Genomic DNA, 13,351 nt, shown 5'->3' with positions numbered 1-13,351 from the left:
TGGGCTTTTTATTCATTTCCAAAATAGATCATTTCTTATACTACAAAACATGTGCGATGGATTTTCTTGCGGATGCACTGCTACTACAGCAAACACTAAATATAAGCACAAATCACTTGTTGTTCATTTCATCTGGCAACCGACATCTTGTGGGACAGAGAATTGCCGCTCACCTGCACTCCTGGATGTAGCGCACGGCTTTGGTGAACTCATGGTTCTTAAGGCACTCCAGTATGGCCTGCACAGCTGCCTCTGAGGAGGAGAAGCTGGGCACAACCATGGCTGCCACCTCCGTGGCGTGCGATCGAGTGTGGGCCAAGTGTTTGTGCTCTAGGTCGCTGGCTACGGCCGCCTCAGCCACCTGCAGGCTGGTCTTCAGATCGGAGAGCTCTCGAGACATGTTCAGGAGCTAAGAAACAGATGGTGGTTGAGTGTTAACATAATTTTCAGCGAAAAAAGAAGTCTACGGAGTATGCCGCTAATGTGTGTAAATTGGGTGTTTCTGTCAATGCCATCATCTGGAAAAAAGAGTAGCACTTTTGTATCTTTTGTATGATAATTTACTTTCATGGATCAGTGGGTGCCAATGGGCCGTGCATACAAGGTAAGTGCATGTTTACATTTGAGTGGATATGTACAGTAATGGGCTCGTATTCTGTAAATCTAATGTTGCATATCTGTGTGTTTTACAGCTCCTTGAGCATTTTTGTACGAGGCTAGTCAGGGAAACGCTGAGGATACTGCTGTATGGCTGGAGTTTTATTTCTTCTTAATATTTGTATGGGCTTAATGGTGTTTACAGTCAGCCTGTGATTTTCTATTTTCTTTGTTGACACCCTGAACAGTGTGAAGACTATTAACAACGTTTTTGTGAGCTGAGACTGGACTCACCTCAGGCACAGAGCTGATAGCATGAACTTGACCAATGAGAGAGCAGTAGGACTGGAATAGTAGGAGGAGCTGGAAATGCAGCTTGTAGAGCCTCTGACAAAGCTCCAATTGCTAGAAGACATTTAAGAAGAAAACAGGTCAGTTTTATACTTAACAGAGAACATGCAGCGTAAATAACAAACATATACACACGCAAGCAAAGCAATAAAAACACACGTCAACGTAACTAGCAGATTGTCTGGTGCAAAGTATATTAAGCAGTTTAACAGGAGGTAGTGAAGTGAAGAAACTTGTAAGAGAACTTACTGCAAGAGACTCCATTTGCTAGACAGCGAGAGAGCATGTTAGGGCATCGGAATGAAGTGAGAGGAAGACAAAGCGTCAATCAAACACATGCCCAGCGAAGTGTACACCATGACCATTCAGTGAGCTAACAAGAATTAGTCAACAATGTAAAACACCTAGCAGCCCCACATTTCATTTAGTGCGTGGTGGCTGCGTGGGAAAAAAGAGAAGAAACTAGATAACACACTGCAAACATGCAAAGAGAGCGGAAATGTGACGAAGAGGAGATGACAATCAGTATCACAGGGCACAGATTGCTGAAGTTACCCATATGTTAAGTTTGTTTGCCTGTAAACCCTAGATGACTTATAAACAAGCTGCCTGTACCTTCTCCTCTGAGTCTCCAGGCTGGCAGGTTACCACACTATCCCCGGGGCACCTGGGAAATGTGTCCTTACAGTTCCTCAGCCACTGGGGGTGGAAATGAGGAGAGATGGTGAATATTATGGTAGTTAAATAAAACCATTTTTAAATTTGTAAACAACATGTAGATGATAGGTTACCGATATAGCTGCGTCCTCTCTGGTGTTGTAGGTGTCCAAGTACTCCTGCAGCTCCAGTGCACTGAACTTCATTTTTTCAAGGAGACCATATGAAATAATCTGGAAGAGCAACAAATGAGTTAAACACATTAGATCAATGACAAATTAAGACACAAATCCCATTTCCCACCTTTAAGAGAACTGTTTGATGATCCAAACCCCGCCTTGTCAGGGTCTAGACAATTATGTTTGCAATACTCACTGTGTCAGCATCAATGTAGATCATAGGACAATCTGAACAAGTGGTTAGCATCTGAGACGACATGAGGAACTTTGATCCAATGCCCCTTAGGCCCTCTCCAAGGTAAGTGGCAACATCAGTGGTCAGTAGGCAGAATTTCCCCTGGATGTTCTGGGGAAGAAAGAAAGTATTGTACAGTTGCAGGTGCATGTCTGTTAATTCCACTGTAGTGAAGCATCATAGTTTGTGGTTTACCGTAAAGAGAGATGAAAAGACTTGAAAAGTGTGGACAGCACAGGACCCATCGGAGTCGGTCACAAGCTGGCTGATGTGACAACGCCATGCCTCCTCAGCATCGTCACACACTGTGGGTTGGAAGGCTGCCAAGATGGCGGAGAAAAATGGAGAGGGGGGAGGAGGAAAACCGAGGTCTTCCAAGTCATCTACATCATCACGTAAGCTGTCACCATGGAAATGGGGTAAAAAGAAAAACGGTTTTGATACGTTCCCCCCAAAGTGGTTTCTATCAGAATCAAGTGCACAGCTGCCTCACATTTTTCGGATGCCTGGCACAGCCTACTGTAAAGGTTACAGGAGCATCACAAGGGCCAGGATTAATATAAATCCTCTAATAAGAATATAATAGTTTAACCAATAAAATTAGGGCAATAAATGGCTAAAACTAAGAAACCATGTACATATACTGAATCTGGCAGGGATATAACATACAATTTGTAGGGGTTAAGACGTACTGTCAAGCTGCCAACTAATTCCGCACATACATCACAGTGTTTTCATTTAGTGGTTTATTACTTGCACAAGGTTAAAGTCTATTGGTATGAATCCTTTCTTATTCTTTTTAACTGGGGGAGGGGGGGTTCTTATGTGAAAAATATTGACATAATACTTCACTGTAAATGACAGCATTGAACAAATGACATAATCTGTCCCAATGCTATATACGGAGGCACTCTGGTTGTGACAGATTAATATCAGTGGTTAACCGAGGTTTAGTCCCAACATCATTCAATCGTCCGGTTGAATGACAATATTCCATATATTCCATATTGTTTCCCGTTCTTTTACTCCTGTCTGTCACATTCACCTGGGCAGACAGTTGGGGTCTAGAAAGTCCAGCGGTGGTTGGCAGTAGTCTGCACTGAGGCTGTGGTCCAGATTGGGCAGATGATCCAGAGGTTGGTCCGGCAACTCCAGGGTGAGACTCTCGCCGAAGTCCGAGCCATGAGGGAGCTCGTTGGCGCTCAGCGACAGTTCGTCATCCTGGACCTGAGTGTCCTCGTCCCCCGCACACAACTTCCCCTGAGGATGCAAACCTATTAGATATTTCAAGGAATAACAAAAAAGCATTTCTACATTTTTATGTAATGTAGTCCTCACATCTAGGCCACTGTGGTAATCGTGCAGCGCTCCCTGCCCCGGTGTGGAAGCGTTGAGGGATTGTGCATCAGCAGATGTGTCGTAAGAAGTAGACAGAGAATCAGTGTGATTCGTTTCCTCCGATGGAGAAGGGTTCGTCTGAAACGGGAAGCCCAACAAGGGGAAATCTATCATTTTGATCGACTTGTTCGAGCCAATCCGGCCATTGCAATAACAGACAATAAAGTATTTCAGGCTTCAGCGGATGTAAATGTAGCAATGATCCAACAATGGAAAGTACGCACGAGCTGAGAGTGAGAGAGGCTCTGGCTGGTTGAAGACTCCTCTTCCTCCGAGGACTCGTCTGAATCGTGGGGGTCCTCGTGACCAAGACTAGGGGTGCTGCCTGAGTGCTGGCTCTCCTCCAACATGTCACCCAGCTCCGTGCTGTCCAGAGAGCGCCGACGCACGCCCCAATTAAAGTTATCAACGCTCTCGCCCTGGATAAAACACACACAAACACACACATTGGGAGACAAGGGCAGAGGCGATGACAGCGGTGAATTTTGCTGCTGTGAGGAGAGCATTTTCATGAAAAACATCGACAGTTTCTTTCCATTAGCGTCCAATGACAAGCAAAAGCTTCAAAATGTTATTCATAGTATCACAATATGCTTGGCTGTCTGAATATAATATATATATACATACATATATGTATATATATAATAAAATAATCTAATTTAACTATATAACAACATAAACATAGTCCTGCCACAAAGCTGTAACGGGAAGCACAACTTATGCCTTGGTTTTTTTCAGCGGGAAACAAAGAAGCCATTAGTGTGCTGGTTAAAGCCAATGTACATGCTCAGTGTGAGAGACCTTACCTGGAGCTCCTGGGCAGCGAGGGGAGAGAGAGAGACAAAGAGTTAGACATAGAGAGACAAGGACAAAGTATTGATGTTAAAGAAAGTCATGCGGATACATTTAAAAATGCATCAAAGGTGGGGAAAGGGAAGGAAAGAGACAGACACTTTAATATCTACGGTTAAAAATCAAGTGAAATACATTTAGCACTCAGAGGGACCCAAAGTGTGTAAAGTACAGGGAAATGTAAGTCTTACCTCTCCGTCCTCCAGCTCCACATCCAGGAAGTCAAAGTCTCGGAAAACCCTGAACTGCTGCTCGCTGGCGGTGTCGTCTAGTGTGTCCTCTCTGGTTCCACCCTCCTCTGATGACACGCCACTCTCCCGCACCTCCATCATGTCCAAGTCGCCACACGACGAGAAGATCACCTGACAAGGAGGAACAAAATGGCATTTAAATCTGGTGACCTTTACATAAAAATAGCTTCTTATAAAATAAGTAAATATCTTAAGAGAAATATTAATTTATTTAAACGTGGAAGGAAAAATGGAAAAATGAACCCTGCTAAGATTAATTCATTCAGAAGATTTGACTTGTACATACACAAGTGAAATAAAAAAAGACAGTATAGAAGTTGACAGTACAACACGTGGAAGGCAGCTTACAGATGGGTTCTTGGTGAGTCCAACTTCTTGTCCACAAAGAGATAAAACGTTCACCAGCTTCTCTCTGGTTCTTTTCTGCATGAAGGAGGTATAGAAGATTAAACAAATTACTCTAAATCCAAGCTGGAATAGACATAAACTCTTCCCTTCTTGGGTTGTTCATTGTTAACGGCTCCAGATGTTTAAATAGCAATAAATCAGTTGAGCTCTGTGTTACCATGGATTTAGCATTTAAAGTACACTTGCATGGTTTTGCGTGTACTATAAAACTAATCAGGCATATGCACAGAAAAAAAGGAAAAGTAGTGGCAGTTCTTTTCACAGTGGTATTGTACAATTTGCAACCAACCTAAATAGTCTAACTCTACCTGAGAGGACTGCGGCCGCCTCCAGCTGACGGGCACCAGGATAGTGTTGGAGTTGGATCCAGAAGAGGTGGAGGAAGTGCTCCGCGTTACAGCCATGGCTCTGGCCTTTCCCTCTCTGCCCCCCGAGCCTTGAAGCTCGTCAAACCGACGCCCAATCACTGGAGTCTGTAAAGGAAACAGCAAAGTCGGCCCTCGTAAAAAAGCTTGAGTGGTGTGGATTTCACAAACACATGTAGTCCTGTTTTATTTCTTTTTTTTTCACCTCAGAGATGTCAAAGGTGAAGTCCAGTGTTTTCCCAGGCAGAGCCTTGGCTGAACCGTCCCACACTCTGCTGACCTCCAGGTTGGACAGGTCGCCCTGTGAGTGGCCGTAGACCGGATGAACCAGGCTGGCAGAGCGTGAGACCACCAGCTTCAAAATGTTTAAGGCATCCTTCCAGTGAACAGTCTGTGGAATCACAAACACAGTGTTGAGTTTAAAAGAGGCAGCAGGGTGCACAATTTATATCACACAATACATAACACGGAGAAGGAGTGAAAAAACGATTCGGTTACCACAGGGTATTGTAAGGAGTTACCTGAACAAACTTCTCAATGGTTTTGGTGACATCACCGTTGAATTGTTTTACTTGTACGGAAGTCAGGTCCATGTGGCTGAGCAGGCAGTAAATGATCTGGAGGAGAGACTGTTGCATACTGGGAAGGCCCTTTTCCAGCAGCTGAGAGATGAAAAAGAAATGTAGTGAGCGACAAAGCATGCAGCTACTAGATTCATTTTGCAATCTGTAGCGGGCAAAGACAGAAAGGCGTATCGTCAATGCAGAATTCTGAAGTTTGACCTTTAAGGAAAATATCAACACGATTCCATACTGCACATCATAAAAGCAAATGATCACTTGGTAGCTGTCCTTACTTTGCAAACACTGACAACTTTCATCAAAACAATACACTAAACATTTCTATCCTAAGTTGTTCATTATTGAGTTTAATACATTTAGTTCATCATGGAGCAATATATATTTCCCAGCACTTGCCTCAGCCATGTAGGTGACCATGTTGAGTGTGATTTCGGAGAAGGCTTCATGGAGGTAGCGGCAAACCACACTGACCCAGGAGAAGGGGTCCCGTGTGTAAGAACGTGTCTTATAGAGAGTCATCACATGGGCCAAATGGGAAAGCTTTGTGTTCTTCTCCATTAAACACACCTGACAAGGGGAAAGGGAGAACTTGTACTTAACTTTTCTGTTCCAGTTTCATTCCACAGGCCTTTATTTGGAGAAGCCCGTGTTAACACTTTAATGAAGCCTAATACAGCCGACATGAAGCTAAATTAAAGGAAAGAGAGAAGAATGGCGTCGTACCTGTGCGATCCTCTCAGCACTCTCCTTACAAAACTGAGTTGGATGGCCAAAGTGCTGCACCAAGTGAGGCAGCAGACACAGCACATTCAGAGGGAAACCTGCACAGGGAGGAGAGGTTGAACTTCCAACACCCACCCACCCTTATAGAAGAGAAACTACAGATGTGTTGGTTTTAAGTATAGAATAAAAACCATAGATCAGCGTGGTCTCTATAGACTGAGAGCTGTACCTATAGACTGAGAGCTGTCGACAACAGGCACGCGGGAGACTGGCGTGAGCTGGCAGAAGAGCTGCAAGGTGAGGTCAGAGGTGGCCTGCGAGGTGAAACCTTTCAACAAAAGTTGCTGAATCCCAGAGAATCCGCTCCACCTCAGCTGAGCCTGGAGCTTCTCCAGGCGCTCGCGGTTTTCGGCTCGGTCTAAGGGCACCTGGGAAAAGAGTCTTTGGTTTTAATCGAACCTGGCAGTGAATTATATTAGTATCCTAATGGAATACATTCTGAAAAGATTATGCCTTTGTAGCGTCCCATTGTCCGTTGCTTTTAATTCAGCACAGAATGCATTGCTCAAAGATGCTTTATATTTATAAAAAAGTGAATGTTTTTATAAATATAATAAACATGGCAGTTTTGTAGCCCCATTAGAAAGAGTGGGAGGTTCCTGAGATGGCCGGTCCAGTTGGCAGTAAGAAGCAGCACAGCTTTTAGACATCGCTCTCCTAAATAATGCTGCTACAATGACACGTTTTCTGCTTTAAGATCAGTACATTTCCTCTCATCTACCTTCGACAGGAGCTTGTGAACGAGGCGTAGTGACATCTGATATTCAAACTCAAAGTCGGACTCCATGAGGGCCACCGCCACCCAGAAGACTGTGGCCAGTATTGTTGAAGGATGGGAGACGTGGGCGGGGTCCGATAGGACGCTTGGATCGATGCGGTTGGTGGAGGACGTGCAGGACCCAGGGGTCCTTCCTGTTCGGGCGAGGCCATGACTGTTGCAGGCCTGTCGATTGATAAATGAAAGACAACTCTGAATTAGCGAGATCCACCGTGTTCAACAAGCCCCCTCCAGCATCAAGGTGCCGCGCCCAGCAACAATTGCCCTTTCTTGCCTGTATGCGATCCAAAGTTGCACTGCGAGGAGGATCATTCAACTGGTGGCCGCACTCGCCGAACTTCTTGGGGACCGAGTAGGAGCGCTGGTGGCGTTGTGACGACAGGCCGACAAACCCCGGGCCGGGGAAGTTCAACTGGCCCGTGCTCTTTCTGTTCATCAGTTTCTCGCTAGTAACAAAGTCTGGCGAGGATGTCCTACAAATGAAACATGGTAAGATTGTATGTATATACACCGGAATATGGTCGCATTTGTTGAACGTGAGGGAATTAGTTTGTGCAACGTAACCTCTGGCTGAACTGCATTCTTTCCCCGCATAAAGATCAGAGCCCTACCTGGTCAGAGCTGCCATAAGGTCACTGTTTTTCAGACACTCCGCGAGATTCACCACCACCGACTCCAGCGTCAACAGCACTTCCATCACGTAGCCCTGAAACGCACCAGCATGCACTCTCATTTACAGGGCTAAGAGGGTGTGAGATGCTGCAGTCGCTCTCTCATTGGCCGCAGCTCACCTGCACCTCGTCTCCGTGTTCTCCCACCACCTCAACGAGGCGCGAGACCAGGTCAGAGACAGCGTGGTTGTTGATTGGCTGTTTGAGGGCTCGGAAGATTTGGAAGGAGCGCCCGGCATAGTGACGAGAGGAGCTGCACAGAGCCGTCTGTAAAGCCACATCGCTCAGCTGATGCTCCAAATGGAAATCTGTATAAAGAGACACATAAAGATACATGCATGCAGGTATTTTTGTAGATAAGCGGTGTTGTATTAGCAGACTCTATTTGCTCCTGGACTTTATCATTTATTTTGTGCCAATGTGATTTAGCATGACATGTATTTTTGAGAAATGCTCCATGTGAGCCCTGATATTTTTTATACTTTAACGTGAGCAGTTCCTCACCGGACTTTGACTCTTTAAAGACGGAGACGACGTGCCGCAGGAAGTTGGAGAGCTGCTCCGTGCTCTTGGAGTTGGGGTTCCTCGGCGTGATGTCCTCGTGCACCCACAGCGGCCCAAACGCTCTGAGCAACAACAACACAGTACTCCAAGCACTGCATACCCACCACCAGTAACACCGCATACATGTTACACGAGTACTTGAGCGCGTGCCTAGTGCGAAGAGAGTGCACTTTGCTAGCACACCTGCTGGAACGTTAGTGTAGCTGCGCGTACCTGGTGGAGAGGAACTCGATGAGTTTGTTGGTCTTCTCGTCGGTTTCGTTGGTCGTATCCTCCAGGTCCTCCAGGTCATCGGGTGTTACGAGGGGCAAATTTCCAACACTGCCTGCAGTGCTGCCGCCACCGAGACTGGCAGAGGAGGAGTTGGAGGTTGAGCTGAGGCCAGAGTCTGCCATTGGAGACGCCTGCCACTCTCGCAGGAAGTCAGGTGTATCTAAATGGATGTGAATATTGAGTATACAGAGAATACAATTAATATATTATCCCACAGCTTTATGGTATTGCTACTGCACGGTTTCATTGTCTCTCTCATGTGATCATCCAATCGATTTGAATAAATGGCAACAGGATAAATGAATATGTGTTGGCATGTAGAGTATTTTTGACTTACGGGACTGCTGGTACTCTGTGTGGTAGCTGGACTTAATAGTGAGGGTCTTGTTGTCACTTATCTCTCTCGTCAGCATCAGAACTGAAGCTATTACCTAGAGAAAAAAAGGAAAATCCTTTAGTGGCTCTTTAAATATATTTTTGACAAAATAACTTTCCATTGCCAATATATGCAACAAATTTGAAGATCTAACTCTGACCTGGAAGTTGTTATTGCAGGAGAGAGCAATGAGGAGGTGGAGAAGGAGACGTTTACTGTGTTCATAGACCTCTGGTCTGTAGTGGTCCAGGCCTGTCAATAAAAAACACATCCAGAATACAACCACATAATTAAGAATACTACACTATCACAGACAGCTACAGACACAGAGACAAAAGCAAACTAATTAGTGTACATGAGTGTTATTTCATTGATTTGTAGGAATCTATTATTTATGAGGATATAATTTAAATATTGGTCGTCACTGTTACTGTGTCCAGATATGTTGGTGTACAGTTTCTTAAAGGCACACACGTATCAGGGCATGTTGTTCTTCATCGGCTGCCCTGACAACACTACTTCCAATACACAGATGTGTCCATAGGCACGTCATGCACGCAGTGGTACAGATTGGATGATGATTGGAGGTTTAGTATGCTGATAATACAATATAACAATACAGCTGACAGGGTAAGTATGCGTCTAGATGTCTTAAGAGAGAAATGCCGACTATAGAGAATGTGTCTGTGTCTTTGGTGACTCAAGGGAACAGTTCGTCATGGAATGCCTGTCTGTGACCCATGGAGTTAAAACTTCACACTAACATGTGATGATGTTATTGGACGTCACAGACATCACAGATGATTTTTAATCGTTTTTTCATCAAGTTGCTTCATTTCCCCCTTATCTACCCTCATTGGGCTTGAGAACTCCAACATCGCAGTCCTCAATCTATTCAGAACATGCATTCAGGCATTATTTTACCTTTGTCTTTCAAGAATAATCTCATAATGGCTGGACTTGCACCAAGGGAAAGCTAGATCTGATGTGTTATGTGTTTGTGTGCATGTGTTGTTTACACCTACCCAAGAAGAGGGCATGTAGTAGCAGGGGCAGGTGTAAAGCCCAGTCTTCTCGCACACTGTGGTCCACCACCATTTCTGTCATGAAGATCACTGCAATGTTACACCTGAAAATCAACACAAGCACATGGATCCAATGAGTGCACAACATATCCACAATGCCTCCTCCATCCATGACCTGTGTGGGGTTTTTGTGTGATTTCAGCTAGAGCTCAAGTCAATAAAGAACAAAAAGAAAAACGTACAATAAAAATAAAAAATACATTAAAAAAACCCTAGGATAAGTTTTACCTCGTACATTTCCTTACACTCACAAAGATGATTCATATCCGTAAGTTAAGTTAATGTGTTAATGTGCTTTTGACACACATACAGATTGTGCAAAAACATTATTAAGGTTTTTAGCCACACCTATATCACTCAGTGCACATAATCGTAACTTGTAGCACTTAAATTGTACATATAATGGCTCTTATCTATAACAAGTTATAAAACAGCTTATTTGATGAAATTGCAATTTCTTGTTTCTTGTTCTTCTGAGTTTGTATCTCTACGGTTGAAATGCACTTATTGTAATTTGCTTTGGATAAAAGGGTCAGCTAAATGACATGTAATGTCATTTAAGTCTTACTCTAGAAATTGCATCTGTGTGCATATTGCTTTTGGAATCAATGCTTCTCCATAACAATAACTGACACCCAGAAACTGCATTTCCCTGAAACCCCCCTGCACTATTAATGTAATACATTTTCCACTAATGACTGAGATGTCGAGAGAGATGGAGAAAATAAGTTACTAAATCCCTTCTAATATTTAAATTTTCCACACAGCAACGGCAGAGCCGGCTGGCTGGTTTTTTGTTCATCAGACCATCTGGAAGAGCAGGTGTGACTAGTCTGTATGAGAAAATACCTCTCTTTGCTGAATCTGATACTATGGTGCTGAAAGTAACACAGCTGTTTTAAATGAAAACGGGTTGTTTGAGGGTTTCTTCCTGAATGCGTCTGTGTTTGTTTGTGCATACCGATGCAGTGGTCCTCTGGGTGTGATGGTTTCCGGCAGGTAGTCCACCAGAGGAGCCCAGCAGCCTCCGTTAATCGGCATGGGTAGCGGCTGAGGGTGGTTGGTTTCCAGAACGCCCAGCAGCCAACCAGCGTATGGTGGGAGAGGGTCGGCTACAAAAAACAGACCAATTCCAATGTTTAGTGCATCGTAAAACCTCATCTCATATGTTCTCTCTCTCTAGCTTTAACCTTAATGCCATCTATTCAACGTGCGTTGACCGTAGACCCTCAAGCACAAAAAAAAGTCTCTTCCGAGTGGAAATCCGAGCAGTGTTCTTCAGCATGTTTTCTCTGGGACTCCATAATAACGCAAGGTTGGTTTATTTCATCTAAATATACACAGTTTTGAAATGTATTCATTTTTCAGATGTTCATTATTTTATTAAATGTTAAGACATATTTGCTTTCCTGTCAAGAGTTGTTGAGACGACTGAAAACAATAATGAACCTACAATGAATATCAAAACTACAGGCTGGCAGAAAATCCCACTAGCACCTCTGAAGCTCACAAATTAACACGTTACATTTCATTTGCTCAGTACGTAAAAAACCCCAAAACAACAATTAGCCATTTCTTGGGCAATTGCTTTACGCCCAGCAGAAACCTAACCTACCACATAACCTAAGGGACATCCTTTCATTTTCAGCAGGAAAGCCACATTTCTACAAATGAAAAACTTTTTATAAGAAAAAACATTTGTCCTGCGGAAGACATTCTCCTCTTTAAGAGCTTGACAACATGAAATGCTTTACCAAATATCATGTTAAGCATGATTTAACTATCTCATCAAACACTGGCTTGATGAAAGATGTGACAGCTTTCGACTCTTTAAAATGGACCCACCCTTGTACTTGGCAGATCTGCTCGATCACATGAGTGTAACCAGCAGCAGAGTCACGCCTCGAAGCTTCCCAACACACACGCCCGCTAAAGATAGACTGGGCAGCACCACTGTGGTTGAGGTTAAATCTGTGTCAAAGGGCACAGTGGTGGGCCATGGCTTGTGTCCAAACAACATGCTGTATTAACAACTACAACACAAACAACAAACATTCAACACAGTAAGTAAGACAGACACACACACATGTTTTAGTTTGGCCACACCAGAATAACAGACAGATGTTAGTCCCCTTGTGCTGTGTGTGTGTGTGTGTGTGTGTGTGTGTGTGCGCTCGTGAGAAAGAGACCACATTACTGAAATAATGTTTTTTACATTCATTCTCATGAGAACCAAAACAAACTTACTCTTTTCATCCTCGTAGGACCCCCCGGAGCTGTTGCTGTAGCGAGACTCTAGTCTGTTATGAGCCCTGGCCATGCTGAGGCATAAATAAAAAACAAAAACAAAAAAACAGAATCAGTAACTGAAAACGTTGAAAGTCTTTATTTGACTTAACTGCACAACTGGACTCTGAAAGTTTGGCATATTTTATCTACCTGCACGAGACGCTTGAGAGACCGTTGCAGTTATTTCAAAAAAGACTTACCGCTCTTCACTCTCTCTGACCAGCTTCTTCTCATCTGCGTCTGCCAGGTTCTCCTGACCAGCCACCACAGTGTTACTGCTGGACGTGGTGCCTGAACGTAAGACATTTCAAGGTAATCTTCAAAAATGCAGTCAATCATCTCTCACATAAAAAGCTACCTGGTTCAAAATGAAAGTCTAGGGTTGAGATGAAAATAGGGGATATGACAGGAACGTCTCGTCTTACCTGTCTGTGAGGTGGGTGCTTTGTTGCTGGCAGCAAAGCGATAGAATGGAGGGTTGTCACAGTGCAACACCACAGGGTTGACAGGGTCAGTCTGTTGCAGCTCAAACAGGAGCTCCTCCATAGTCTGGATGGTGTTATTGCGACACAGGTAGATAACCACCTTCTTTATCTAAAACACATACAAACATATAGTTTATATTGTTTTTTCATCTCTGTAACAAGGGGCCCTCCAG

General features: G+C 44.0%; 1 protein-coding gene across 5 annotated transcripts in view; it reads right to left on the bottom strand.

The window, feature by feature from the left end:
• fryb (furry homolog b (Drosophila)) overlaps positions 1-13,351 on the bottom strand; it is a 46,308-nt gene that overhangs the window by 2,863 nt on the left and 30,094 nt on the right. For 3 of the 5 annotated variants that reach the window (XM_062558114.1, XM_062558111.1, XM_062558113.1), the window contains exons 35-56: positions 13,119-13,287; positions 12,894-12,984; positions 12,652-12,725; positions 11,366-11,516; positions 10,345-10,448; positions 9,480-9,571; positions 9,281-9,374; positions 8,884-9,103; positions 8,611-8,762; positions 8,227-8,414; positions 8,047-8,141; positions 7,710-7,908; positions 7,379-7,600; positions 6,827-7,025; positions 6,598-6,695; positions 6,271-6,441; positions 5,815-5,955; positions 5,499-5,684; positions 5,237-5,401; positions 4,869-4,943; positions 4,461-4,631; positions 3,799-4,232 (exon numbers count right to left, since the gene is read on the bottom strand). In XM_062558114.1, coding sequence (XP_062414098.1) covers positions 4,152-4,232; positions 4,461-4,631; positions 4,869-4,943; positions 5,237-5,401; positions 5,499-5,684; positions 5,815-5,955; positions 6,271-6,441; positions 6,598-6,695; positions 6,827-7,025; positions 7,379-7,600; positions 7,710-7,908; positions 8,047-8,141; positions 8,227-8,414; positions 8,611-8,762; positions 8,884-9,103; positions 9,281-9,374; positions 9,480-9,571; positions 10,345-10,448; positions 11,366-11,516; positions 12,652-12,725; positions 12,894-12,984; positions 13,119-13,287 — 3,138 coding nt within the window. In that variant the 3' untranslated portion in view covers positions 3,799-4,151. Of the gene's footprint in view, positions 1-173; positions 410-891; positions 1,003-1,563; positions 1,648-1,739; positions 1,839-1,980; positions 2,131-2,214; positions 2,420-3,064; positions 3,280-3,357; positions 3,496-3,641; positions 4,233-4,460; positions 4,632-4,868; positions 4,944-5,236; positions 5,402-5,498; positions 5,685-5,814; positions 5,956-6,270; positions 6,442-6,597; positions 6,696-6,826; positions 7,026-7,378; positions 7,601-7,709; positions 7,909-8,046; positions 8,142-8,226; positions 8,415-8,610; positions 8,763-8,883; positions 9,104-9,280; positions 9,375-9,479; positions 9,572-10,344; positions 10,449-11,365; positions 11,517-12,651; positions 12,726-12,893; positions 12,985-13,118; positions 13,288-13,351 lie in introns of those variants that run through there. The other 2 variants (XM_062558115.1, XM_062558112.1) reach the window with 2 other exon arrangements.

This window comes from Pungitius pungitius, chromosome 16 (genome assembly GCF_949316345.1).
Source record: "Pungitius pungitius chromosome 16, fPunPun2.1, whole genome shotgun sequence".
Lineage (NCBI taxonomy): Eukaryota > Metazoa > Chordata > Actinopteri > Perciformes > Gasterosteidae > Pungitius > Pungitius pungitius.
The sequence above is the reverse complement of the archived record's forward strand: the minus strand, read 5'-3'. Positions and strand labels throughout refer to the sequence as shown.